We start from the raw sequence: 25,987 nt of genomic DNA on the forward strand, positions 1-25,987 counted from the left end.
CGTTACACACTTGCTGTAAACAGTAGCCTTCACAGTCCATTACTATCAAGGACATATAACCTGATCATAAACGTCCACAGGCAAGGCACTGCGAAGTTCGTTTATATATATATATATATGTATGCTATATACGGCACATAGCTTTCATCGATTGGCCCTTAGTGCTCCTTAAAATGAAGCCAGATAAAAGGGAAGAACATTCCAACGTCGCTATCTCGTACACAGGGCCAAAAACCCGCTCGTCTATGCTCTCAAACACCATAACCCAAGCCGTTCCGAACCCGATCCAAACAGAGGATAGAAAAACATGGAAGAAGTAGAACCGAATGTGCTGCTTATGTCCTCAAAATCCGCTTTTGGGTCGCGAACGCTTACGCGCCCTTCTCACCAAGAACGTGGCCAATGCCGTTCTGGACGCCGTTGTAGAGCTTGCCGGTTTGATCGGGGGCATAGCGGGGTCCAAGGCTACCGAGGATGAAGAACATGGAGACAACGACAGCGCCGAAAACCATAAGCTTGCGGAGTGCCGGACGGGTCTGACCGAACTCTGCCCACTTCATGCTGCCCGCACTGAGAGCCTCCTTCATCTTGTCTCCACCAAGCTTGTAGTAGACAAGGCCACCAAGGGCAATGCTGTAACCGAAAGCCTGGAGAAGGGTGACGGGGTCGCGGAAGAGGAACATGGACGCGAGAACGAGGAGGATGTCCTTGAGAACACCGGAGAGGGTAAGAACAAGGGACGAAGTCTTGCCAATCTGAACTTCTGTTAGCCTGTAAAGATTCGCGAAAGTTGTCAGACATACCAGGAAAACGACAGAAACGTTGAGGAGGAAGGCAACACCAGCGTTCGCAAACAGGGTAAGTCCACCAACGCGGTTGATATCGTTCATTGTAAGAGTGGGCAGCTCAGTGAACAACAGGACGATACTGTTCATGACCGCGCAGGCGGGGGCGTAGTAGTAAAGCGAGACGAGGGGGTCCATCTTGAACTCCTTGGAGCTCAGGATCCGCTCGACCATGACCAGACGGACAGCCTCGAAGACAATACCAGCAACCTGGAAGAGGAAGCCAATCATGACGAACTGGAGCTCGCCGAACGACGCAATGACGACGCCGAGGACGATGAAGGAAACATTGCCAAGAACCTTGAGGTTGACGGGCGCGATTCCCATGCTCCAGGTCGCGAGCAAAACTGCGACGGGAGTAGTAGCCTGTCCAAATCAGCCTGTGACGACAGAGTGTCCATGTTTGTATGGACTCACCTTGAGCATCTGGATGAAGGCAACACTGAGGTACAGGTACGCCTGGTTACCGCAGATCAAGCTCAAACTGAAGAAGAGACCGATGGGCACGATCGCGCGCAGGTACACCTTTCCAGTCATGGGCACCTTTTTCCGCGAGTCGAGGATGGTCGTGAAGCGCGCAAGGATCTGGGTCATGATGGTGGCAAAGATCAAATGCCATGTTGTGAGGAAGATGGGGAATTCTGCGCGGGTTGTTAGCTCGTCCATCGAGGGGGGGATGGTAGCTGTGACGTACGAAACTTTGCAGTATCCAGAATGTACTTGTTGAAGACGATTGTGCTCGAACTAAGGGTGATCCATGTTCTGCACCGCGGTGTCAGCTAAGGCTCTCCATTGCGAGGAAGTGTTCCCACATACGCCACGTAGACAGCCGGGTGAAAGGAGGCGGGCGCATTTGGCTTGGGCGTCGGTGCATCCGGGTTGATGGTGGGCAGGACTGGCAGGGCGGTGTCGCGGGCTGCGTCGACCGAGGAGCGGACCTTTTCTTCTTGAGACATGTTGGGCGTGGATGGGCGGTCGAGTGAGAGAGAAAGAGAAAGGCTGAGGAGAGGTGTCGTCGAGCGCGGTCGTAATCGAGGTCAAAAGAAGGTGGTCACTGCGCTGGGAACGTCAACGCCGGCGAAAGATCGGCGCGATTCGCTGACTGGAGCGTGGAAGGGGTCTCGCCGCAAAGGGAAGGAACGATGCACAAGGCGTCGCACAGGCTGCACTGGAGAGTTGTGTCGCTTGTGCAGTACACGGTCTGCGCGCAGGGGAGGGAGACTGGCTATAAAAGACGCAGCGCTCTAGCCACCAATAAGCCGCGTCCCAGGTCCTGCAGCAGAGGCACCCCAGGACTGTTGGGACGTGTGAGAGTGACGGGCCAGGCGCGCTAGGGGAGGAGCGGAGCGGAAGTCAGCATGCAGCTCAGTGCTGAGTGTGGGCGTCACACAGGGGAGAGTAGATCCAGCGTAGCAGATTGAACTCAGTTAGAGTTGCATGTGCCGTTGCCCAGTCACGTCTCCGAGAAGCCTTGGGCGTAGCCATCTGCAGCCAGATGAGCATGGACGGGAGCAGCACGGCTGCGTGCGCACCAGGCGACGTGAAACAGATCTGCCGTGGACCGCTTGTCGTGTACGCGCAAGCAGCTCCCGCAAGTGGATGGGCCAATCTGCGATGGGTTTTGCACCCTCTCAAATCGTCATGGATGAGGGTAAGATGGGCTCAAGCATGGCTCTGTGCCCAGAAATGCACCAGCAACCCAGCAACACAGCAACACAATCTGTCAACGAGTACGCGTCGAGTGCGGGTCTGCAGCACATCATCATGCGGCGAAATGTCCCGTGGAAAAAGCGCCTATTCGGCGCCCTCTGTCTCGCAGGGCCCGAAATGGCATCCAACCCGCCGCTCTGTGTATACCTACCTGTACTGTACCGTAGTCAAGCTCTGCAGCAGCAGCAACATGTGCTCCCTGGCATGGATTCGGTAGACAGCGCCCTGGCAAACGCGCGGATGCGTTGATTGCAGGGGGATTTGCTGCGTGCTGTCTGGACTGCGCCAGAGTTTTGCAATAGATACCGCAGAGCCTCCCGAGGCCGGCAATAGGGGCCATGCTTGTCGTTGTCGTTGTCGTTGTCTCAACTGAGGTGTGCGCAACACGGACTGGTAGGGTTGCACTGCGAGTAGCGACGGGCACACCGAGCACACGAACACGGCGCATCGTCTGCCTGCTGCTGCACACTCCCTCTACGGTTGAGACTCGAAGCTTCACTGTTGCTTCATTCGGCCATGTTCGAGGTCCTTGTCCAAGGGAACTTGCACCATGTGCGGCCACACAGAGGCCACAATGATAACAACACCTGGCCAGCGCTCGAGACACTCGAAACACTCGAGACACTCGAGACACTCGAGACACTCACAGCGCACACGACGACGTGACAGCAGCCAATCAGTGCGCCCACGCTGACATGCCCTCGGGGGTTGAGGATCAGTGTGCAATCCCCCTTTTCTGGCGGATGCGTCTGTTGCTCCCCAGCCTGGCCCGAGTGCTGGAGCACACCCTGGACCCGCCCGAAACCTCCCATCGACACGCTTGGCGCGCTTGTTTTGCCGCAGAGCTATATTTCACACTACCCCCGGGGCGCCTTTGGCCACTGCTCCACCTGCCGACTGTTCAATTGGCATAACACTCGCTCGACCCTCGAGTACATGTTAAACTACGCCCGCCAGACATTGAAAAGAGTCCCCAGTTTCCAAGAGCTCCTTCAAGGCACCATGGGATCCAACAAGGAAGAAATGTACGTTCACCGCCTCACCGCCTCCCCGCCTGTCGCCCCGCCACACTCGAGCTGACCATTGCCCAGCAACGTCGATGTGCTTGTCATCGGTGCTGGACCTACCGGTCTGGGAGCAGCAAAGCGCCTTCACCAGATTGTATGCTCGAGCACACAGCCCTCGTAGTGGGGGCAAATGCTAACAAGCACCAGGATGGCCCCTCCTGGCTGATCGTCGACTCAAACGAGACCCCCGGTGGCCTGGCTTCGACCGACACCACACCTGAAGGCTTCGTGAGTACCGCTCTTGCCCATTCGATCATTGTCGCAGAAGTCCTAACCGTGTGGTAGCTCTACGACGTCGGTGGCCATGTCATCTTCTCCCACTACAAGTACTTCGACGACGTTATCGACGAGGCGCTCCCTCGGGACGACGACTGGTTCACACATCAGCGTATCTCCTACGTCCGCTGCAAGGAGCAATGGGTCCCCTACCCCTTCCAGAACAACTTGTCCATGTTGAACAAGGACGACCAGGCCAAGTGCGTTGACGGTCTGATCGATGCTGCCCTCGAGGCTCGCGTAGCCAACACAAAGCCCAAGGACTTCGATGAGTGGATTCTGCGACAGATGGGTGTCGGTATCGCCGACCTCTTCATGAGGCCCTACAACTACAAGGTCTGGGCTGTGCCCACTACCAAGATGCAGTGCGCATGGCTCGGTGAGCGTGTCGCTGCGCCCAACGTCAAAGGTGTCATCAACAACATCATCCACAACAAGACTGCAGGAAACTGGGGCCCCAACGCTACCTTCAAGTTCCCCGCCAAGGACGGAACTGGTGGTATCTGGATCGCCGTCGCAAACACTCTGCCCAAGGAGAAGACCAGCTACGGCAAGAACAGCACAGTCACAAAGGTTGAGGCGGACAACAAGCGCGTGACACTGAAGGATGGCCGTGTTGTCAAGTACAACAAGCTCATCAACACCATGGCTGTCGACGCTCTCGTTGACACAATGGGCGACAAGGAGCTCCAGACTCTCAGCAAGGACCTGTTCTACTCCAGCACCCACGTTATTGGTGTTGGTCTTCGTGGCGAGCGACCAGAGCGCATCGGTGACAAGTGCTGGCTGTACTTCCCCGAGGATGACTGCCCATTCTACCGTGCGACCATCTTCTCCAACTACTCGCCCTACAACCAGCCCCAGAAGGACGTTAAGCTCGCTACTCAGCAGCTCGCCGACGGCTCCAAGCCCGAGTCCACCGAGCCCCAGGAGGGTCCCTACTGGTCAATCATGCTCGAGGTCTCCGAGTCTAGCATGAAGCCTGTAGACCAAGAGAACATGCTCAAGGACTGCATCCAAGGTCTCATCAACACCGAGATGATCAAGTCTGACGACGAAATCGTCTCTACCTACCACCGTCGCTTCGACCACGGTTACCCTACCCCTTCGCTCGAGCGTGAGGGCGTCCTGACGAAGCTCCTCCCTGCTCTGCAGGACAAGGGCATCTACTCGCGTGGTCGCTTCGGTTCCTGGCGTTACGAGGTTGGTAACCAGGACCACTCGTTCATGTTGGGTGTTGAGGCCGTTGATAACATTGTCAACGGCGCTGTTGAGCTCACTCTCAACTACCCTGACTTTGTCAATGGTCGCAAGAACGAGGAGCGTCGTCTCCAGGATGGTGCTCAGATCTTCAAGAAGGTCGGCGACAACTACCTCAACAAGCAGGAGTAAAATGTTGCAGATTTAGAGATTGATGAGCGAACATGACTTTGGGACATTTACGGGATACCACACATTAGCATACGGGGTTCGGGAACAGGCAGGAGTTCGCATTGTATGCTAGGGCTTTTTGATAGACAGTAAGCATGTGCTGCATTGAGTTTGTACTCTGCTTCAGACAAGAGCAGGCGCGTTTGCAGAAGTATCACAATAGACGTTGCATCTTCTCCCCAACTGCCTCTGCCCGCTTCACAGGTCATCGCACATGGCCAGCCATCAAGTCAGTGAGCTCTAATGCGACCCACGTCCTCTACAACACAGCGCCCCACCTTGATGAACCACTGCTCTTTTGGATTGAGGTAATATCAAGCTTTCACGACGTCACCGCCAACAGGGAACACCGCAAGCGAAACTCGGGTCCACGGGCTGGTCCTCGTCGCACCAGCCCTTTGACTCTTGGATCAAAACAGCCTTGTTTCCAAGATTTGTGAAACACCGGCAAGATCGACTCAACGGGCCGACCGACACACGGCAGACGCGTGTTACTGCGGGTACCACGGAGATGTAAGGGCTGCCAAACGGCCGCCGATCCTGTGTAAGTCGAGGGCTTGGGGTGGGAAGAGGACAGATTACAGCAAGATGGCGATCTACGCGCGTGTAGAGACTAGGCCGATTGAGGGTAGGCCGCCGAGTTCTTGGGCCTTGAGTTGTAGATGAAAACTCAAAGGCTGAGATGATGATGTTGCGAGTTGCGAGTCAAGGTGATGCTCTGGTGCTTGCACGTGACTGTATCCTCAACACTGGTAGGCTGGTAGGAGATGAAGACGTCTGGAGGGCGTGGGGGTACTCGAAATTGCATGACACACGTCTTCCGTCTATCTAGACTTTGGGTGTGAGGACATTGCTATACGTCCTCGAACATTCTTACCAGCTTCCTCAAACGGCTCTATTATTGTGGGTACTACTTGGCGTCTAATTAACTGCTACACCATGTCCTTCCTCCGAGAATCTACTGTCCTTTGTTTGCCCTGAACTTCCTCAACACCTCCTTCTCCTCTTCGTTCTGCGCGACGCTCTCCTCGTCTCCCACTGCCATCTTCTGGTGCTTCCACTTCTTCCCTCCCGCGCCATAGTCACTGCTGACATGCGCATCACCCACAATCACCCACTTGTAGATACACAGTCCCTCCAATCCTACGGGTCCACGCGAGTGGATCTTGTTAGTAGAAATGCCCACTTCAGTGCCGAAGCCGTAGCGCTGGCCATCAGCCATGCGAGTCGAAGTGTTCCAGTAGACAGATGCCGAGTCCACAGCTGCAAGGAACGAACGGGCAGTCGACTCTGAGTTGGTGAGGATAACATCGGTATGGTGCGAGCCGTGAGCGTTGATGTGCGAGATTGCTTCGGCGATGGAAGGCACGGCTTTGATGGCGATGATGAAATCGAGGAATTCGGTGTCGAAGTCTTCTGGACCAGCCGCTTGTAGCAGAGCAGACGAGTGCGAGTCGAGTTTGCTCTGAAGAGCGGAGAGGGAAGAAGGGTCGCAGCGGAGGGATACGCCTTTCTTTAGAAGAGCTTCGGCGACAACTGGGAGCGTGGTGTTGAGCGCGGATTCTTCGACGAGCAGTTGTTCGGTCGAGTTGCAACCAGCTGGGTATGAGCACTTTGCGTCGACGATGATTTTGACGGCCTTCTCGGCTGGGTAGTCATTCGTCAGGAATATAGAGCATATACCATCTGCGTGGCCCAGGACCGGGATGGATGTGGAGTCCTTGACGTAGCGGACAAGTTTGTTGCCGCCGCGAGGAATACATAGGTCGATGTATGTGTCCAGTTTGAGAAGGTCGGCAATCACGTCGTGGGTCTGGACAAGTTGCAGGCAGCTTGAAGGAACTGCTGTCGAGGACAGAGCTTTGGAAATGATCGACGCAATGGCTGCGAAACTGTGGCTGGATTCTCGTCCACCTTTCAGAATGGCTGCGTTTCCGGACTTGATGGCTAGTGCGGAGATGTTGGCAATGACCTCTGGGCGAGCCTCAAAGATGATCAAAAGCACACCGATAGGGCAAGTGATCCGTGAAAGTGTGAGATTGTCGTCCAACAGTGTTTTTGCGGTAGTCTTGTTGACTGCGGTACGTTAGTGTTTGTTGTAGATTCAGGTATTGATCGAGGGAACTCTGAATGAACCGAATAGGGAAATTGCGCGACGAATTGACGAACTCAGTATCGACGTACTTGGGTCTTCCAGTTCCACCACATCGAGAATGCCCTGGAGCATATCTTCATACTTTCCAGGCCCTCCAAGATTCAATCTCTTGACCAAACTTGCACTAAGTGTTCCACCAGCTGCAGCCTTGTTCGCAGCCTCGAGATCCTTAGCATTGGCTGCTAATACTTCTTCCTTGCCATCTGCTAGCGCCTTGTGAATCGTAATTAGAGCGGCATTACGCTCTTCAGTCTTCAAGACAGCAAGCGCTCTCGAGCCTTCCCTAGCCGACTGAGCAATATCCAGCGGTGTTCCGTTTGTGAGAGACATGCCGGTTGAGGTTATTTCACGACGTTCGCAGAGTTGGGGCCTCGTCGCTTGATAATGATTTGTGGTGCCCCGCTTGAGTCAGAGCTGTTAATCAAGGAAGGGGAACTTTTTGACGGCGGAGTATGTGGGGCCTCTTCGGCTGATAGTGCTATACAGTCAAACCCGTGTATGATATGGTATCAGGCACAAGTAGTGTTGGTGGGTAAGATCATCCAGTGACACGGACAAAAGATGCGAGAACTACTAACACTTAATCAAGCCAATCAAAACAGTCCTGACTGCTGACTGTCCCTGCTATCTGCTCTGTGCGGAGCTGTAAAAGTTTCAATACATAGGGCTTGATCACGAGCTACTGCGCGACCCGTCTACACTATTTGTGCCTGATTCCATAATAAGCATGCTATCAGCATAAGCATAGGCATCAGAAAAAGTAAGCAAGCACTCGTTTGGACGTGAAAGTCGGAACGAAGAGATCACTTTGAGCAGCACCCTCTCAAGTACTACACATTCTTTTTTAAAAAAAAATCAAATAGATAGTGGGGTGCAGGCAGACTACTGCCTTCTTGCTCGCCAGCTTAAGGAAGCAGAAATGGCTGGGTGTTACGCTGTAGAGCAAGTGCAGTCTTGCTGACCTGATTGGTTGTTTCCAATTAGTTCGCCCAGAAAAGAGTTTTGCTGGTGCTTTGGTGTACATAAGCAGATATTATTAGTAAGCAAGTCCGCAGGGCCTCATACGTAAGACCACCTGGAGTACGGTAATCTAACGCGTAATATCGGCTTAATAAGCGCATTCAAGGCTATCTCCAACCTGGTATAACAACATGTCGATACCTGTTTGATTGTTTGGTACGGTGGGCAGAGCGGTGCCTATGTAATTGCTAGAAATCACAGGACACTAGGGATTGCCTGTATCTAGGTCGGCTGTACAGTAGTATCCAATCATCGCTGCGTAGAGCTCTGGAAGGACTTTGATGGTGTTGTTGAACTTGCGGAGCGTAGAAATGGTGTTGTGGCGTTCGCGGCTGGTAGCCTCGTACACATCTGGCCCACTGATCACCACAGGCAATAACAACAACAAACCCGCTGCCGAATGCTTCGAAAGAGTCGAAGCCTGAGTTCTCGAATCGCAATGGCGTCATACGCTATTTCTGTCCTTACTCGTATTCGCTGGCCAGCTGCTACCTACCCCTGGCGACGGGTAGTCGCGACCGAGGTGGTTGGGAAGACAACCAACCACCCCAGCTGACTCCAGCCTCGTCACATGTTGACCAACGCCCATGCAGCAGGCAGCGTGCCCACACTCTAGGGCCTTGGTTATCGAATAACACGTAGGTCACAGCTTGCAGGATGGCTGGCAGTAATTTGATCCGCATATATCTGCGGGCCTACAGGCCTGGTCACAAACATTACACAACGCACTCTGCTCCTCTCAATCGCTGACTCGCATAACACTACCGCATTATACCTTCACTCACACACTCAGCAGCACACAGTCACTATCTCAGCATCACTACATCAGATATTCGGTACACCTGTGCTACTTTTTCCACACGGCGGCCTTTGTTGGCATTGATCGTTACCAATCCATTGCAACACACAACCGACATGCGCTCCACCATGAGAGCTCTTGCGGCTCTCGCTTCTGCCGCAAGCCTATTTGCTCCTTCGATCGCACAAACATACACCAACTGCAATCCCACAGTGCGAACAGACTGCCCGCCCGACTCAGCATTAGCTCGCACCGTCAATATCGACCTGAGCTCTGCGTCTGACAGCTTCACACCCCAATCAAACCCCACGTACGGCAACGATGGCGTCTCATTCACCATCTCCAAGTCGGGCGATGCGCCTCAGCTCACCTCGAAGTGGTACATCATGTTCGGCAAGGTCGATGTTGTGCTGAAGGCAGCACCCGGCGCAGGCATAGTTAGCAGCTTTGTCATGCAGTCCGACACGCTCGACGAAATCGACTGGGAGTGGCTCGGCGCAGACCCAGACGAGGTCCAGACAAACTTTTTCGGGAAGGGCCAAACGACGTCGTACAACCGCGGTGCGTTCCATGCAGACGCCGGGAGCCAGTCTGGTTTCAAGACATACACCATCGAATGGACCCCAGAGCAGATTGTCTGGCAGATCGATGGTGTCACCGTCCGTACGCTCGAGCCTGCCAACGCCGAGAATCAGTACCCTCAGACGCCCATGCAGATCAAGTTCGGTGCGTGGGCTGGTGGTGATCCGGCCAACGCTGCTGGTACCATCGAGTGGGCTAGGGGTCCCACCGACTACTCCAAGGGACCCTTCACCATGCAGGTCAAGTCTCTCAAGGTTGCCGACTACTCGACTGGAAGCACATACTCGTACGGTGACACCAGCGGAACCTGGAAGTCTATCAAGTCCAACGGTGGTGTGATCTACTCTGGCGGCGACCGCCCAGTTAACAGCGATTCACCTCAGATTACCGCGACAGCGACAGGTGCTCCTCTTCCCTTTAGTCCTTCGAGGACCTCGTCAGACTACGAGCGACCCAGTGTGTACCCTTGGATCCCTGGTACATCTTCGGCCACTCCTGAGCCTACTTTTGGCAACTACCCCGGGCTCCCGAGCGGGTGGACTGTCTCTGATAGCGGCAAAGTCCTCCCACCCAGCTCAGCTCCTGTCAGTAAGCCTAGTGTGCACCCTCCGACATTGATGAATTCCACGCTAACAACAGGCCACAGCCCTCCCCTCTCGCTTCCTCTACGGCATCGCCTGCAGCTTCGCAATCGGCCTCCTCTGGCGATTCTAAGCCTATAGTCTGGACCGGCTATGATGATCGCGGCTTCACAACCATCTATACCTCCTACCCTGGCACTACTCAAGCTCCTGTTACCCAGCTTCCTTCTACTCAAGCCGCTTCGCAGCCGCAGCCGCAGCCTACTTCATCTGCGAAGTTGAGCGCCAACGCGGTGCTGGAGAACAATGCTGCTGGAACCGACCTTCCTGTCCCGAAGGCAAACGATGGCACAGCACTTGTGGCCATTCGCGGTGCTTTTCTTGCAGGCATCTTTTCTGTCACAATGTCACTCATGGGCTATGATTGGTAGAGCCATATTCCCATTTGGGGAATATCCGTGAAGTTCATGGAGTTGTTTATATTGTTGGTTACATTAGCGTGGGAGTTTGGGTTTTTGAAGTTTAAAGTCAAGGTCTGTGTTGCATTTGCGCCATACCCTCAGTTCAGACTGGGCGCATCGTACAAGTTTTAGATAGAAGTGGCTCCCTCAGTGGAGAATGGTTGATGATGACGACGATTATTGTACGAATACGAAGAACGAGCCACGGGCCTGTCGATAATGCAAACAAGCAATATACACGGTTGTGAAACCTCGTCTTCTATCGTCTTATGTTTGTGCTTGAGATGATGCAATCTCTAGTCCTCCAACTTCTCTTCGGCAACCTCTCAGCACTTGGCCATAGCTTTGACTTTCCCGAATTGGTTTTTGGGAATGATTCCCGCCTCGACAGCACCGCTATAACTCCATCGCCAATCCCCACCCAACTCTGTCTTCCAACTCCACATCACCCAGCCCTTGTGCTTCTCATACGCCTGCACCTGCGCCGCCCACCACTTCCTGTACCAATCGTGATTCTCCTCCTTGGTCGGCGAGAACTCGTTGCTCCACTCGGAGTCCTGCTTGATGGCGAGACTCCACTCCCCGATCACAAGCGGCTTGTCGTTGTCGTTGTCGTTGTCGTTGTCGTTGTCGTTGTCGTTGTTGTCGTTGTCATTGTCATTGTCATTGTCATTGTCGCTTGAATCGAACGCATCGGTGCACGAGGCTCTCAAGTAGTCAGCTTTCGTGGCCGGCGTAGAGCTGTATGTCAGATAGCGGTGGATGTCGAACGCGAGGTCCGTTGCGCCCTTTGGCAGATTCCGACGCGGGTTGCCGGCGCCCCAGGACGAGTCCATCATTTGCACGGTCAGGCGGTCGAGGCTGGGGGTTTTGAGGTCGGCCTCTGCGTCGCGGATCGTCTGGTAGGCTTTTGGATAGTAGTCTGTGACTAGGGAGTCGTGGTTGTGCTCTGGTTCGTTGAGGACTTGGAACATGAAGGTTGAGGCGTACGAGGCGTGCGTGTGGGCGCGCTCTGTCATGTTGCGGAGGAAGGTGTGCGCGCGGTCGTAGTTTGGGGGGGAGTAGAAGCCTGCGCCAGGAAGAGTCTGGATTCCATGTGTCAGTGCTGGGCTGCTGGACTTGTTTTGAAAGAAGAGCAGGGACGCACGTGGCCGGTGAATGCGCTGTTGGGCACTTGTACACCTGGTGCACCGTGAAGATCCAGGATCACGCTGATGTTCTTCGAAGCAGCAATTCCAACAACGTTGTCGAGGTACTTCATCCCATCCCTCGGCCAGCTCTCTCCAGGAGCAATCGTGTCCTCCACGAACCAGTGCCCTACGGGAATCCGCACTGTGTTCAACCCGTACTCCTTCATCTTGTCAAAGTCATCAGCCGTAATGAACGTATCCCAGTGTTTTTGAAAGACAGTGTTCGCCTTGTCTTGACCGAGGGCTACAACACAATCCCACTCCGATGCTGCGTCTCCGCAACCCATGTCTCTCCACGTACGGCGTGACATCCATGGCTCGACGATGAAGAGAGAGCCAAGGTTTACGCCGCGGATCTTGTGGGAGGGGAAGGTGGCGGATGTGAAAGAGAGAGTGCTCGTGAGGAGCAGCGTGAGGAGGGTAAGTTTGAACATGGTGGACGATAGGGACTGGAGATGCTTGATGCGAACGCATATGAGAGTCGCCAAGAAAGTGTATAAGTATTAGAAAGCAGTCCGGTGTGTCAGGTGGAGTTGGATGAGGTGGAAATTGCAGGCGTGTGGTGGCGTGCGGACTTCATCGTGAGGCGACGAAGTCCGCATCGAGCGTCTTACCTTCACTGACACCTCAGGCAGCACACAACCCTTTCACTTTGTTGACTTGCGGACTAAGGTCGACCTTGGGACTAAATGTCCTGCGCTCTTGTCAGCTTTGCCCTTGTTCCGATGGAAGGCTGCATGGCGCCGTGATACATGTGCAGCTGGCAACAATGGCGGTGAAACCTTGCGAACAAGAACACATTCCAGAAGGAGCGAGGCTGCTTTCGAGTCTGCACGAAGCTAGCGAAGTCGCAACAATTGTATAAGCGTTAGCAAATCGTACTTGAGTTCGCAGACGCTACCAGGCTTATGTTTGCAGTGTCGTTACGCCATCCCTCGTTGGTTCTAGATCGAGTAGATCGAGGTAGGGAAACGACAAAGTACCGTGGTATGGCGTTGGAAACATGTGTCTGTAAATCATCAACGTGACCGATTCACGCAGAACCGTAAGACGATAATTTAAGCACCTTTTCGCATTGCAGTTGACAGTATCCTACAGAAAGAATGCAAGACCACTCCTCCATAAAGCCAGTACATGATGTGTTTATGGCGATCTGATTGACCCTTTGATTGAACCTTGCAAACGCCTTCGAAAAAGGGACTCGAAAACGGATGATGAAGACAGAAAGGAAGAAAGAAAGATAGGTTGGAATGCGAAGCCTCCACAGGGATTAATCCCTCAAGCACGGGAGGGGGGAAGAGTCGAGATGGTCAGAACAGTGCTCTTTATGGTACGTGCCGATATTGGCGCAGGTAACGAAGGTGGGCGCATACCGAATGCCTCCTGATGGCACGGTGCCACACGAGAAAGCAACAGTAGCGTCTGACCTCCTCCATACTCCAGGCCGTACCCTGGATTTGTGAAGAGATACAAAAGTATGCCTGATCGTGTTCTTCTTGAGATGTTACCTGCGGTACTATCCGCGACCGCCGCCGTAGGGCTGGTGTCGGAAGTTGTTGGTTCTTCCACCGCCGCGATAGTTCGCACCAGGCTTGCCGGCGTTCTTGGGGCCCGTGGGCGCGTTGATGGGAGCGGCGCTAGGTCCAGTCGGAGGCTGTGAGGAGCCTTGACGTTGGCGGTTGTTGTTTTGGTGCTTGAAGCCACCACGGCCGCCACCAGGGCCAGATGGGATGGAGGGCTGAGGGGCATCGTCGTACATGCCTTCCCAACTTGTAGGTCCTCCCTGACCTCCATACCCACCTGACTGCTGTTGGCGCCGGGCTTGCTGTTGCTCGTATTTTTGTTGTTCGAAGGCTAGTTGTTCTTGAGCTGTGTACGCTGGACGAGGACCACCGCCCATCATACCTTGTTCGCTGCCGCCGCCGAAGCTGCCGCCTTGCTGCATCATTTGCTGTTGCTGCATCTGTTGCATCTGCTGCATCTGCTGCATTTGCATCGGGTTCATACCGCCACCCATGTTCTGTGGGTTCGGGCTGCCGTTACCGCGGTTCATGCCTCCTCCCATCATCTGCTGCATGTTTTGCATCTGCTGCATCTGCATCGGGTTCATGCCTCCCATGCCCATGGCATTCGGCATACCGCCACCGCCAGCAGCAAGCTGCTGTTGCATCTGCTGGAAGTACTGCTGCATTCGTTGCCAGTATTGAGCCATCATGGCGGGTGTCATGCCGGCGGTGCCACCTTGTTGTTGCTGGTTCTGATTATCGTAGCCACTATTACCGTTGTTACCTCCATCGCGGTTGCCGAACTTGTTGTTGCGACCAAACTTCTTGTCATCTTCGCCATCTCGCATGTTGCCTCGTGGCTGAGCACGCTTGACCTCGATCGGCTTGCCAAGGATCTGGAGGGGTTGCTTCAGTGTTGCATCTACTGCTGCATCGCCGTCAAAGGTAACGAAACCAAAACCACGCGGCCGACCTGTCTCTTTGTCCATCATGAGCGTGGCATCGACAACGCGGCCGAACTGCTTAAAGAAGTTTGTAAAGTCCTCCTCAGTTGCCTCCTGGCTGACACCACCAACGAAGATCTTGCTGGTTCGCTCCTGCTCCTCCCTAGGGATAGCCCTCTTGGGGTCGATCTGTCACATCATCAACTCGTCGTCCCTAGCCAGTGGAGGTCAAACATACAATCTTGCCGTCGAGGTAATGCTCCTTGACCATGACAGTGTTGACACATTTGGGATCTTTGAAAGTGAGGAAGCCGAAGCCTCGAGAGCGGCCGGTGGCCGAATCGCGCATAACAGTACATTCGCTCACCTCACCGAATTGTGTGAAGTAGCCTTTAAGGGAATCTGCCGACACTGTTAGTGTAGTACCCCAGGCGCATGCCGATATAATCAGGACGTTGTCAAAGCAGGGTGCATCCCCACGTACCCTCTGTTGTCTCCCAGTTCAGGCCACCGATGAACATTTTGCTACCACATTGTCAGTAGATTTGTCTCAAAGTTGATCCCAATCAGTGAGCAGTCAGTTCGTAAGAAGCCAGGCGCATCGTAGGTCTGTGAGGCTCCTCGCGTGATGTGTTTTTTCTTCTTCTGAAATTTGAGTATTCCGTTGACATGGGTTGTTGCTGGTTTTCCCTGTGGATTCGGTTGCAGCGATGCTGAGCAAGCCTCGAGGTCGAAAGCTGAGCAGACTTGAGAGAACGTGACAGATGGGAGGCTTTGGGCTTCTTGTGTAAGAAGCAGGTTGGCACACAACGATGGACTGCTTCTCGACATTGTTGTTTCGGTAGATGGGAGGCTTTGGGCTTCTTGTGTGAGAGGCAGGTTGGCACACAGCGAATGGACTGCTTCTCGACATTGTTGTTTCGGTAGATGGGAGGCTTTGGGCTTCTTGTGTGAGAAGCAGGCTGGCACACAACGAATGGACTGCTTCTCGACATTGTTGTTTCGGTAGATGGTCGGGCTGCATGTATCGAGTTGGAGAAGGGAACGGGTTGCCGCTAGTGATCCAGAATGGGCGGTGTCAAAGGCAGTCGTCATACTGCTGGGCTGGTCCGTTGTGCCTTCCTCTGCCGGGACGAAACTTGTCTTTCAGCATACAGCAGTTGCAGTATGTTTTCGCCAAAGGCCAATCGCAAGACGCCGCAGGTGCGAGGGGCCGTTAAGCGAGCGTGGTGTTCGCGCCGCACCATGTCCAACATGTCGAACTCGTTGCGTATGCCCAATCAAACCAACGCGGAGTGCATTCCAATTACTGGGTATCCACCACGCGTGCAGCAAGAAGAGGCAGCCTGTCCTGTACTAGGCACAGTGTATTCGGATGAAGCGTCTGTGTTCTGCTACGGAGTCGAGTGCTGACGTCTGAAACAGAACATCGCAAAACTCGACGGACTACCCTCAGCTTGCGTTGTTGGTACGCGCTATCAAGTACCTAGGTATTTATCGACAAGAGGGGCTGCCAAAAGATTCCGGCAAGCTGCGATAGTCCTCGCGTAAGGCGTACTGATGGGTGGTCTGAGTATAGCATAGCCGTCGACTATCCACTTTCCAGCTCATTCCCACAACTTCTGGTCGCGATGTCTTTGCCAACCTCCAAGAGGGCGCTCGAACCGCGAACGTCTGAGGTGCAGAGCCTCAGTCCTCTTCCACTCTGATGCCAAGCTTCAAGCAATCTTGGTGTGGATACAAGACGCGTCAGGTGAATGATCAAACGGCTTGCGCAGTGCTTGCGATACCCCTGCCGGGCTCCACCCGCTTTCTTGTAGTCCGGGATCGTTGGAGTCAAGCTGTGAGTGCGGAAGCTGGGCTTGGAGAAGAGCGGTGGACGGGGAGCTTGCAGGCTTTTGCAGATGCCCTCTCTACCTTGTGATGCGCCTGGGATGAATACAAAACGTCAAACGCAAGACTTACCCGTCTTCCTTTACGTTGATGGGGCCGTAGTTGTCGTCGTCGTTCTGGGCGTTGTCGTAGGCAGATGCGTCCATGTTTGTGTCATTGCCACCGACAGCAGACTCTGGCCATGAAGGCGCAGCGTCCTGCGTCGTTTCCTGTGGCGGAGCACTCTGAGGCTCCGTCTTTGGCTCTGGCTCGGCCGGTGGTGGTGGTGGTGGTGGTGGTGCTGCTGCTGCCGGGGTCGGCTTCGATGCAGGCTCGTCGTCGTAGCTGAGTCCGTGTTAGCCAAGGACTCGGGGTGCGCGTGGAGGAGGCGGGGTTTCGCGCAGAAAGGGACGTACAGATCATCGAAGAGATCCTCTTCCTGGTAATCCGCCATGTTGATGGCGCGGCCAAGGCTGATGCTGCAAAAGAATCGAGAGAAAGTCGCGTCACAGGCGAGCCGCAGTCGGGCAGGGGGTGCGGGGGTCGAGGTCGCAAGGGTGGAAGGGGTCGAGGTCGCAAGGGTGGAAGGGGTCGAGGTCGCAAGGGTGGAAGGGGTCGAGGTCGCAAGGGTGGAAGGCGTCGAGGTCGCAAAGCTGGAAGGGGTCGAGGTCGAAAGGCTGGAAGGCGGCGAGGTCGCAAAGCTGGGAGTGGGCAGAGCTTGACGACAGGGTGAGGTGTCGAACAGGGCAAGCGCGGATTTTAGTGAGGGCAGGAGAGCCGCAGCCGGGCAGCCGGGGCCCTAGCTTGCCTCCACTCCAGGACAGAGCAGCGTCAGGCGGGGTGAGGCCAAGGTGACGTCCCACGTTCGACTTGGACAGATCGACAGATGCCAACACTGCAGCCAGGATGAAGAAGCAACAGCAGGTAAGCGGCAGGACGACTGCGCGTGGCCGCCCGCCCAAGCAGCTGCTAACACGCCGTCGGTCCAGGAGATGGTCCCCGAGATGGTCCAGCTCGGTTCGTGCACTCCCCCATGGCCGCAGGCGTCACAGCATCCAGGCCAGCTAACGTGTCGTGTCGCTGCCAACAGACCGCTCTGCGTACGTTTGCCCGGCCCCAGGCCCAGGTGCGCGGGTGCGCGAACCCGCTGACACGATGCGCGCAGTTCCCATTCTCCCTTCTGGCGCACCACCTCCAACACCTCCAACGCTTCGACGCAGAGCAAGAAGGTCATCGGCGCCTCCTACTCGCACGCCGACATACTCAGCTTCGGCTCCCTGTACGCCTCTCGATGCCCCGCGAGAGGGCGAGAATGCGCGTCCGCTGACTTGAGCAGGTCTGTCTCGGGCTCCACTTCGCGCCCTCGCACTCCGCCGTCTGCTGGCCACAGTCGCGACTCCAGCACCGCGCCACGCCGGACGAGCAGCAACGTTTCGCCCCGTGCCGCCCGCGACACCTACGGCAGCTTCCTTCGCCAGTCCAACAACGACTGGGGCGCCGACGACCAGGACGATGGCGACATCATGTTCGAAGACGATGAGGACGAGTTCGGCCTTCCTAGCATCGCGAATGCGCGCAGGAAGGGCCGGCGCAAAGAACCCTCAAAGGGAAGGGAGGTGGCGGGGACCTACGCGCACACTAGGAACGGCCTGGGCTCTGCTGGCTCAACCGCATGGCGCAGCATAGACAGCGGCGACATTGCCGAGGAGCGAGGCATTCCCAGCTATCCCACTGCCAAGAAGAGGGAAGGCAAGATACTGCGACCGCAATACCAGGAGATCCTGCGCGATCCGGCAAACTCCATGCACCTGATCGAGCATCCATCCCTACCACCCAACGCTACCGCAAAACAGATCGAGGAGTACTCCGCGCGAACCACCCGGATAAACAAGTTCAAGAGGATTTTGCAAGCGAGCACCATATCTCTGTCAGATCTGCGCGACTCGGCATGGTCGGGAGTGCCGTCCGAGGTACGCGCAATGACATGGCAGGTTTTGCTGGGTTATCTTCCTACCAGCAGCGAACGAAGAGTGGCCACACTGGAGCGCAAACGCAAGGAGTACCTCGACGGTGTTCGTCAGGCTTTTGAAAAGGGCACGGCTGGCAGCACTGGCGCGGTGGCAGCTGGGATAACACGCGCTTCCTCGTTTCCATCGACCATTCGTGGGCGAGGCAGAGGCCTGGACGAAGCCATCTGGCACCAAATCAGCATCGATGTACCACGCACCAACCCGCATCTCGAGCTGTACAGCTACGAGGCTACACAACGCTCCCTAGAGAGGATACTGTACGTCTGGGCGATACGACACCCTGCTTCAGGCTACGTACAAGGCATCAACGACCTCGTCACCCCATTCTGGCAGGTCTTCCTTGGCGCCTACATCTCCGATCCGGATATCGAATTCGGCATGGATCCTGGACAGCTGCCCAAGCAGGTTCTCGATGCCGTCGAAGCTGACTCGTTCTGGTGTCTGACGAAGCTCCTCGACGGCATCCAAGACAACTACATTGCGCATCAACCAGGAATTCAACGGCAGGTGGCTAGCTTGAGAGATCTTACCACACGCATCGACGATGGCTTGGCCAAGCACCTGCAAAATGAGGGTGTTGAATTCATACAGTTCAGCTTCCGTTGGATGAACTGCTTGCTCATGCGCGAAATCTCGGTCAAGAACACGATACGGATGTGGGACACGTACCTCGTGAGTGCCCTGACAAACTCCATCTCCATCGTTTCGCTAATCCATCGCAGGCTGAAGAAGACGGTTTCTCGTCCTTTCATCTTTACGTATGCGCAGCTTTCCTCGTGAAATGGTCGGATCAGCTGCGGAAGATGGATTTTCAAGAAGTCATGATGTTCTTGCAGTCCTTGCCAACAAAGCAATGGACCGAAAAAGACATCGAGCTACTCCTGAGCGAAGCGTTCATCTGGCAGAGTCTGTTCAAAGGAAGTGGAGCGCACCTCAAGAACACCAGCTCGAGAGGAGTTGGCATGGGCCCTGATTTCTAGAAAACCTCGGTGATGCTGCAAACGCCGAGATGAACTTGTACATAATCCGCTAATGTACCACATAATGATTGCCACCAACGCATCGCTACACCATTCCTGATATGCTGCACATCTCTCATTCAGTACGTCATCTACCGATGGCAAAGCTCCTGCCGGATAATGCATGTTATGTCCGGAAATCATCTTTGAGCGGAGCCCCGCCCGTACCCCACCAAGGCTTGTACATGTCAGCGGCTAGCATCAAGATCTACAGCTCCAGTCGTGTATAAAAGCACATTACTCTACCCATTTCGTTACAGCTTTTCCGACAGAACGTATTGCTAGAATTTCCGAGCAGTCCACAACATGGAACAACCAACACGGCCGCCCTTCGAAGAGCTACCACTCGACAAGGAAGGCCCTCCTGGCAATGCTTGGGGCTTGTACGGGTTCGACGACGAACTAGGCGCCCTGAACATGATAACACCTGCCACCGTGAAAGCAGCTGCACAGGAGATACGAACCGGAGAGCGCGTGTCACTAGACTGGAATCTCAACCTCCCCTCCCACCCTTCCTTTGGACGCCCCTCATTCGGCTGGCGCATGGAAAATCGCACGCACCCGGACGGCGCAAAACGCTTTGTCAACGACGATCACCTCGACATCAACACGCAAAGCTCCTCGCAATGGGACGGCTTCCGACACTACGGCTACCAGCAAGCCGCGCGATACTACGGCGGCCGGACCCAGCAAGACATTGAGAACACAGAGATTATTGGCATTAACAAGATTGCACACTCTGGCGGCATTACCGCACGCGCTGTAATCCTCGACTACCCCCGCTATCTTCAAAAGCAAGGCAAGGCCGCTATCGATGCGCTCTCATCCCACGCCATCCAAGCGAAAGAGCTGAAGGATATGCTCGCACAGACGGGTGTCCAAGCCAGGAACGGAGATCTATTGCTTGTGAGAACAGGGTTTACGGAGCAGTATGACAAGTTGAGTGAGCAGGAGAGGAAGGAACTGGCGAGTAAGCCGCCGACGTTTGCCGGTGTCGAGAGCACAAAAGAGACATTGAGGTGGATTTGGGAGAGCGGGTTTGTGGCGGTGGCTGGGTACGTTTTTTGTTTTTCTCGTAACACTCAAGAAGAAGTCATTTCTCGCCAAAGGAAGAGCCTCGATCAAGATGAGACTGACGATTCCAGCGACGCGCCCTCCTTTGAGATGGCACCACTAGTTGGTGACCACAACAAGCCCGGTGGCATATGGAAGGGTGAAGCCTGGGAAGACGACATGCAGGGCGGCGGCCTGCTGCATCAGTGGTTGCTGGGTGGGTGGGGTGTTATGATCGGCGAGATGTGGGACTTGGAGAGATTGTGCGAGAAAGCAGAGGAGCTGGGGAGGTGGACGTGCTTCGTTAGCAGTGTGCCTTTGAAGGTAAGTCTACATGCGTGCATGGTTGTGACTTGATGACGATGGCTAACAAGCGAATAGGTACCAAGTGGTGTTGCGAGTCCGCCAAATGCGGTCGCTATCTTCTAGATGTTAGGTGGTTGTTACAGAAATGGTAGTTGCCACGGACGCCAGTTATGTATATAGTGGCTGCAGGCTCCAATACATGGTTCATATTCGGATTGTTTGCAGTGAGGTTTCGAAGCTTGCGTGGCTGTCATCTCACTTCACTCATCTGTTAGCGCCACTGCCACATATTTATATTTGCCTACCATCGACAACTTTCTACCTCTGCTTTGAGGACAAACTCTTCCCAATTCCTCGCCCACGTCACCGACAAACTCTTCCCAATTCCTCGCCCACGTCACCGACAGACAGCTTCAGCGAATTTCAACATGACAACCGTCCCCACCTTCTTGTCTCTGCCGCCAGAGATTCGCAATCGAATTTACCAGTACGCTCTCACTCCAGCAACTGGACTCGTATACCGCGAAGACGAGGCAACTCGGAAGCAGAAGGCGTTTTTCTGCGACAGCCAAAGTAAGGTCGTTGAGTTCAATCAGCTGAAGTACGCGAACAGACAACTCCATCTGGAGACAGCAGCATTGGAGCTCAAGCACAGTCCACTGCTTATCTTCGACCGTCTCCCTGGATCTGAACAGCCTTGTGGAGCTCGGGCAGTCGAAGTTCCATCGTCCCTATCGCCTCAGAGGCGTGCTTGGCTTTGTCATCATCATCCAAGATACACACCAAAGAAGTCGCAATAAAAGATTCCTCAACGACACTTCAGGCACTCTGTTGCTTCTCGACAAGATACGCATTCAGTACCCCGACCTTTGCGTGATATACGAGCCGCCATGTTGGAGGCTAGATGCAACGGCAGCACTCTACAAGGCTTGTCTTTTCTTGGGTATGCTGTATTCTACAGTCCTCCGTGGAAACGGTATAGCTCCACTACTCAACCCGACTGGCAGCTTCAGCATAACTCAATTGTTAGACAAGGACGAACGAGATGACCCATCTTGGTTGAAAGCAGTCAGGGTTTGGCGAGCCAACCACACCATGTCCCTTACGGCTACAAACTTTCGCTTCCGCCCACTGAACCTGGACAAGAACATGAGCCGATCCAAGGGACTTGTAGGCCTAGCCACGGCTTTTGATGCTGAGTCCTACCGCATGAAAGACGCAGCACGTGCTCAGATAAGGCAGTGGGTTGAGATAGGGCTCTAAGTAGCCTGGTGCACGGATGGAGATCGAGAGAGACATTAACAGTGTAGGCAGTGCTATTAATACCGAATCACTGGTCAGAAACGCACTTATCACTTTCAGAAGAGCCAGTGATGAACCAAAACAAAAAGACCGACCTGACACTCCAGCGCAAGCACTCCAATATATCTGTCATGCGCTTCCATTACAATCCCCCCCCCCCCCCCTCCTAATTTCATTCTCAACGTCCACTATTCCACAGCATCTCTCCACATCGAGTATAAACAAAGCCACCCAACCCCGACGCTATCAAGGGAAAAACAAGATCTGGTCGCGCAACGTATTTCCAACTCCTCCGGTTACGCGCTTCGATCGCTACGCAGCCAAGAATCCGAGGATCGGATTGCTCTCGTCTAACTCGACATCTACCCTTCCACGCCTTTCGAGGCCCTGGATGGAAATCTATTGCGAATCGTGCACGACGGTGGGATGGAGTGCTTTTTTTCTTTTTTTTTCTTTTTTTTTTTCTTTTTTTTGGTTTTTTTTTTGACCTTGAGGAAGATTGATGACGTGGTACTAACTACTGTTTTATTTCTTTTATATATATATATATATATAACGTACTCTACAGGCAAGTCAGACACACAGGCAAGTCAGACAATTAAATTCACACCAAAAATCACAATTCTTACACCTTAATATCTCTACAACCACACAATAGAATTGTCTAGAAATTTAAAATCTATGCTGCATCTATATACAAATAAAGAGTCTAGAAGCACCTAGCTCTATTATAGATACACATAGAGGTATTTAAAAGTACGCTAAAATAATCCCTGTATTTTATATCTTACTTAATAACTTCTACATTAATAGGAGGAAAGCTTAGCGCTTCTATAGTCTTTATCTTTATATACATACAGCGTAGTATCTTAATTTTTAAACAATATTATTGTGTAGTTATAGAGATATTAAGGTGTAAGAATTGTGATTTTTGGTGTGAATTTGAGTGTCTGACTCGCCTGTGTGTCTGACTTGCCCGTGGGGTACGTTATATATATTTTTTTTTTAATTTTTTTTTTTTTTTTTTTTGGAATTGCCAAGGGAGAAAGAAGGAAAACCAACCTGCTTTGACGAGATAGATACCGTCCATGTGCCTCGGTCATGCAATCCAAGAAGCAGGGTCTTCAGCATCACAGAAGTGCATCACCGTTTTGGAACAGGGTGATGCACTGCCGCGACGATTTTGTCGGAAGGAATGGCGCGATGAACTTGTTTGGAGTTTTTTTTTTTTTTTTTTTTTTTAACGTCGGGGTAAATGCAGAGATGTGGGTTCTTCGGGGTGCGTATCCACAGGTTGAGCTCTCGTGCTCCCCGTTATACATCTGGGATTGGCTTTTTCTTGTCTTTGCCCCCAATGGTTTCAGACGGGGCGAAAGGAAAGCAAGCAGGGAGCAGGACACGTGTGGTTCTTCATTTACTTTTTTTTTGGGAATAGAAAAAGCGGCGGATAGTGCACCAGTGCACAAGACAGAGCCTGCACCGACCGACCTTTTATGGAGTGCTACTCACAGGTGCAGGCAAACAGCAGTGCCTTGCTATTGCAACAACGCCGGCACTGCTTGCTCGATGCTTGGACAGCTAAGCGCGGCGCTGGAGGAGTCAGGAAGGCAAAAGACGGGAGAACAGCGGACTGCGGGTATGGAGGGGAGAGAGAGTTGTGGTCCTCTCCGCAAGGCTGAGGGTGGAATGTACGGGTGAGAGTATAGAGCGCTCACTTCAGCCATGCACTTTCAGCTGGTTTGTTTCCCTTCCATGTACGGACATGCGCCATGAAAGCAACAAGTCACGTCGTCGAGTTGGGTAGTGGCCAGGGGTAAACTTCCGGAGACAGATATTGATACGTCCTAGTCACCTTGGCAGCTCATAGGGCCAGCGTAGTGTATACGCCCGGAAGATTGAATAGGGTACGTTTGATGAGTAGGTAGGCTAAGGGTTAGTGTAATGAACACGGGCTGATTTGTAGTACGATTGTGATTCAGCTTCGCCCAGCCTCAGTAATCAGATGACAGGGAGTGTGCACGTTCAGAAAGATCCGTAGTGTTTGTTTTGATGCTTTCATTCCTCTGATTCAGATTCGCTACACCAAGCCCCCCTTCAAATACTGCTTAAACATAAGAAATTAAAAAATAAACACGACCCAGTAGCGCGTGGGTATATCATCCATGTACAGGAAACCTTGAAACGCCCTTCCTCAGCTCATCCTACACGTGACTCCCTTACGAGGAGCCAGCGTAGACCTGACCGACGGCACTGAGGCCGCTAGCAGAGTTAAGCTGGTTCTCACCAGTTCCAACCATAAACCAAGCATAACCTTGAATGAGCGGCGAGGAATCGCAAAAGTCCATGGCCTCCTTGAGGAAGGAAGCAGCCTGCTCCTCGGAAGCCGAGCCGGGGTTGAGACCAAACTCGGTGATCCAGACAGGCTTGCCGTACATGGCGGCGGCCTTCTCGACCTGGGCCTTGAAGCGGTCGATGGTCGCGCTCTCGTAGATGTCGTAGAAGTGGATGTTGGTGGCGTGCACAATAGCGTCGGGGCAGACCTCGTGGAAAGTAGAGAGCCACGAGAGTCCCTGGCCATCGTTACCACTGTTTGAAACCGAGGGTCCAAGGATGGTGACATCGGGGTGCGAGGAGGCGATGGGGTTCATGTACTCCTTCCAGCCGCTGCAGGCGGCCTCGGGGGTGAGGTTGGCCTGCGCGACAATGTCGGGCTCGTTGAAACCCATGACCGCCTTGGAGCCAGCCTTGACAGCCTTGTCGACGTTGGCGAGCCATGCTTCGGCCGTGGAGTCGGAGATCTTGTGCATCATGGGGATGAAAGGAGCGCCGACGTCCTTGCTCTCGGTCTGCGCCCAGTTGTAGGCGAAACCGAAGTTAGAGCCGAAGGATGCGCAGAGCTCACCGTCGTTGTAGGCAAGACCACGCTTGGTTCCGCTGTAGGTAGGAGTACCGGAGGGCTTGGGGGCAGCGGAAGAGGAAGCGGCGGCAGAGGAAGCAGCGACGGAAGAAGTAGGGACTGCGGTGCTGTAGTCCGTCTGGGCCACCGAGGTGACAGCAGGGAGAGAGGCAGAGGGAGTGTATGCCTCGTACTGAGCCTTGGAGCTGGAAGTTACGACAGGCTTAGAGGAGGTGACATCGGCAGGCTTGGAAGAGGTGGTGGGCTTCTCAGCAGCGGGAGTCGAGGAGACGACAATGTAGCTTGAAGCATCGTACTCGCCAGCCTTGGAGGGAAGGGCAACGACGGAGGAGACAAGACTGGCAGAGTATGCGGATGAAGCTCCGGGGGTGACGGTGACGGTGGCCTTCTCAGTGGAAGTGATGGTGACGGTAGCAGGACCGCACTGGCCAGTAGCCTTGGAGGAGACGTTCTCAACAACTGCAGACGTAGGAGTTGGGTAGACAGTAGAGTAGATGGTCTTGGTGGAGGTGGAGGTCACGTCGATGGTGGAAGTCTTGTCCTGGCTGTAAGAAGCAGTGCCGGCGGGGACCTGAGTGCTGTTGTAGTTGCCGGACCAACCGCCAGTGGGGTAGGGCTTGGAGTGGGAGTGGAACTTGTAGTGACCACCGTAGGAAGGGTGGGCGGCAGCGGCGCCGATGAGGGCCAAAAGGCTGATCTTGGTCATGGACGACATGTTGGGATTGATGTTGATGAACAGGGTATCTTGTGCGTCGCTATATGGACGGGACAGGCAATCTCTTGATGAGCGCAGGGAACGGGCCAACCAGGGCTGAGGCGAATTTGCAAAAGTGAATGTGGTGTTCGAAGGAACGTAGTGAGCGGTTGCTCGTAGGGAAAGACTGCGACAGCTCTGGTGGGATTGAGAGACGTTGTGGGCGAG

The 25,987-nt window shown here is 54.0% G+C and overlaps 10 protein-coding genes across 10 annotated transcripts, besides 16 other annotated features; 4 read left to right on the plus strand and 6 right to left on the minus strand.

Annotated features, from left to right (window-relative positions):
- Positions 1-102: 102 nt before the first annotated feature.
- Positions 103-131: a tandem repeat.
- A 240-nt stretch (positions 132-371) lies between these two features.
- EKO05_0000235 (uncharacterized protein) lies at positions 372-1,801 on the minus strand (the record flags this gene model as incomplete). The annotated part of the gene is made up of 5 exons (XM_038936803.1): positions 372-755; positions 804-1,211; positions 1,263-1,486; positions 1,540-1,607; positions 1,662-1,801. 5 exons carry the CDS (start codon positions 1,799-1,801, stop codon positions 372-374), a joined length of 1,224 nt encoding a protein of 407 aa, XP_038802774.1.
- Positions 1,802-3,152: 1,351 nt separating this feature from the next.
- Positions 3,153-3,200: a tandem repeat.
- A 291-nt stretch (positions 3,201-3,491) lies between these two features.
- EKO05_0000236 (uncharacterized protein) lies at positions 3,492-5,290 on the plus strand (the record flags this gene model as incomplete). The annotated part of the gene is made up of 4 exons (XM_038936584.1): positions 3,492-3,580; positions 3,647-3,716; positions 3,770-3,850; positions 3,908-5,290. The coding sequence occupies 4 exons, from the start codon at positions 3,492-3,494 to the stop codon at positions 5,288-5,290; spliced, it is 1,623 nt and encodes a 540-aa protein (XP_038802776.1).
- A 997-nt stretch (positions 5,291-6,287) lies between these two features.
- On the minus strand, positions 6,288-7,814 carry EKO05_0000237 (Glutamate-5-semialdehyde dehydrogenase; the record flags this gene model as incomplete). Its single annotated transcript, XM_038936502.1, has 2 exons — positions 6,288-7,405; positions 7,514-7,814. 2 exons carry the CDS (start codon positions 7,812-7,814, stop codon positions 6,288-6,290), a joined length of 1,419 nt encoding a protein of 472 aa, XP_038802777.1.
- Positions 7,815-8,205: 391 nt separating this feature from the next.
- Positions 8,206-8,251: a tandem repeat.
- Positions 8,252-9,431: 1,180 nt separating this feature from the next.
- EKO05_0000238 (Licheninase) lies at positions 9,432-10,897 on the plus strand (the record flags this gene model as incomplete). Its single annotated transcript, XM_038936833.2, has 2 exons — positions 9,432-10,469; positions 10,532-10,897. The coding sequence occupies 2 exons, from the start codon at positions 9,432-9,434 to the stop codon at positions 10,895-10,897; spliced, it is 1,404 nt and encodes a 467-aa protein (XP_038802778.2).
- A 356-nt stretch (positions 10,898-11,253) lies between these two features.
- EKO05_0000239 (Glucan endo-1,6-beta-glucosidase) lies at positions 11,254-12,551 on the minus strand (the record flags this gene model as incomplete). Its single annotated transcript, XM_038936568.1, has 2 exons — positions 11,254-12,012; positions 12,075-12,551. 2 exons carry the CDS (start codon positions 12,549-12,551, stop codon positions 11,254-11,256), a joined length of 1,236 nt encoding a protein of 411 aa, XP_038802779.1.
- Positions 11,525-11,605: a tandem repeat.
- A 783-nt stretch (positions 12,552-13,334) lies between the features above and the next one.
- Positions 13,335-13,361: a tandem repeat.
- A 272-nt stretch (positions 13,362-13,633) lies between these two features.
- Positions 13,634-15,087, minus strand: EKO05_0000240 (uncharacterized protein; the record flags this gene model as incomplete). The annotated part of the gene is made up of 3 exons (XM_038936368.2): positions 13,634-14,755; positions 14,805-14,968; positions 15,051-15,087. The coding sequence occupies 3 exons, from the start codon at positions 15,085-15,087 to the stop codon at positions 13,634-13,636; spliced, it is 1,323 nt and encodes a 440-aa protein (XP_038802780.2).
- Positions 14,030-14,105: a tandem repeat.
- A 1,440-nt stretch (positions 15,088-16,527) lies between the features above and the next one.
- On the minus strand, positions 16,528-16,892 carry EKO05_0000241 (uncharacterized protein; the record flags this gene model as incomplete). Its single annotated transcript, XM_059635398.1, has 2 exons — positions 16,528-16,783; positions 16,855-16,892. The coding sequence occupies 2 exons, from the start codon at positions 16,890-16,892 to the stop codon at positions 16,528-16,530; spliced, it is 294 nt and encodes a 97-aa protein (XP_059491381.1).
- Positions 16,715-16,739: a tandem repeat.
- Positions 16,893-17,344: 452 nt separating the features above from the next.
- EKO05_0000242 (GTPase-activating protein) lies at positions 17,345-19,448 on the plus strand (the record flags this gene model as incomplete). The annotated part of the gene is made up of 6 exons (XM_038936764.1): positions 17,345-17,362; positions 17,428-17,455; positions 17,529-17,538; positions 17,604-17,717; positions 17,775-19,140; positions 19,191-19,448. The coding sequence occupies 6 exons, from the start codon at positions 17,345-17,347 to the stop codon at positions 19,446-19,448; spliced, it is 1,794 nt and encodes a 597-aa protein (XP_038802781.1).
- A 345-nt stretch (positions 19,449-19,793) lies between these two features.
- Positions 19,794-20,969, plus strand: EKO05_0000243 (uncharacterized protein; the record flags this gene model as incomplete). The annotated part of the gene is made up of 3 exons (XM_059635399.1): positions 19,794-20,542; positions 20,633-20,864; positions 20,922-20,969. The coding sequence occupies 3 exons, from the start codon at positions 19,794-19,796 to the stop codon at positions 20,967-20,969; spliced, it is 1,029 nt and encodes a 342-aa protein (XP_059491382.1).
- Positions 20,970-22,583: 1,614 nt separating this feature from the next.
- Positions 22,584-22,633: a tandem repeat.
- A 50-nt stretch (positions 22,634-22,683) lies between these two features.
- Positions 22,684-22,700: a tandem repeat.
- Positions 22,684-22,703: a tandem repeat.
- Positions 22,701-23,139: a mobile genetic element.
- A 6-nt stretch (positions 23,140-23,145) lies between these two features.
- Positions 23,146-23,177: a tandem repeat.
- A 190-nt stretch (positions 23,178-23,367) lies between these two features.
- Positions 23,368-23,390: a tandem repeat.
- A 974-nt stretch (positions 23,391-24,364) lies between these two features.
- EKO05_0000244 (uncharacterized protein) lies at positions 24,365-25,780 on the minus strand (the record flags this gene model as incomplete). Its single annotated transcript, XM_038944643.1, has 1 exon — positions 24,365-25,780. One exon carries the CDS (start codon positions 25,778-25,780, stop codon positions 24,365-24,367), a length of 1,416 nt encoding a protein of 471 aa, XP_038802784.1.
- Positions 25,112-25,155: a tandem repeat.
- Positions 25,433-25,477: a tandem repeat.
- Positions 25,568-25,600: a tandem repeat.
- Positions 25,781-25,987: the final 207 nt, after the last annotated feature.

Source organism: Ascochyta rabiei, chromosome 1 (assembly GCF_004011695.2).
Source record: "Ascochyta rabiei chromosome 1, complete sequence".
NCBI lineage: Eukaryota > Fungi > Ascomycota > Dothideomycetes > Pleosporales > Didymellaceae > Ascochyta > Ascochyta rabiei.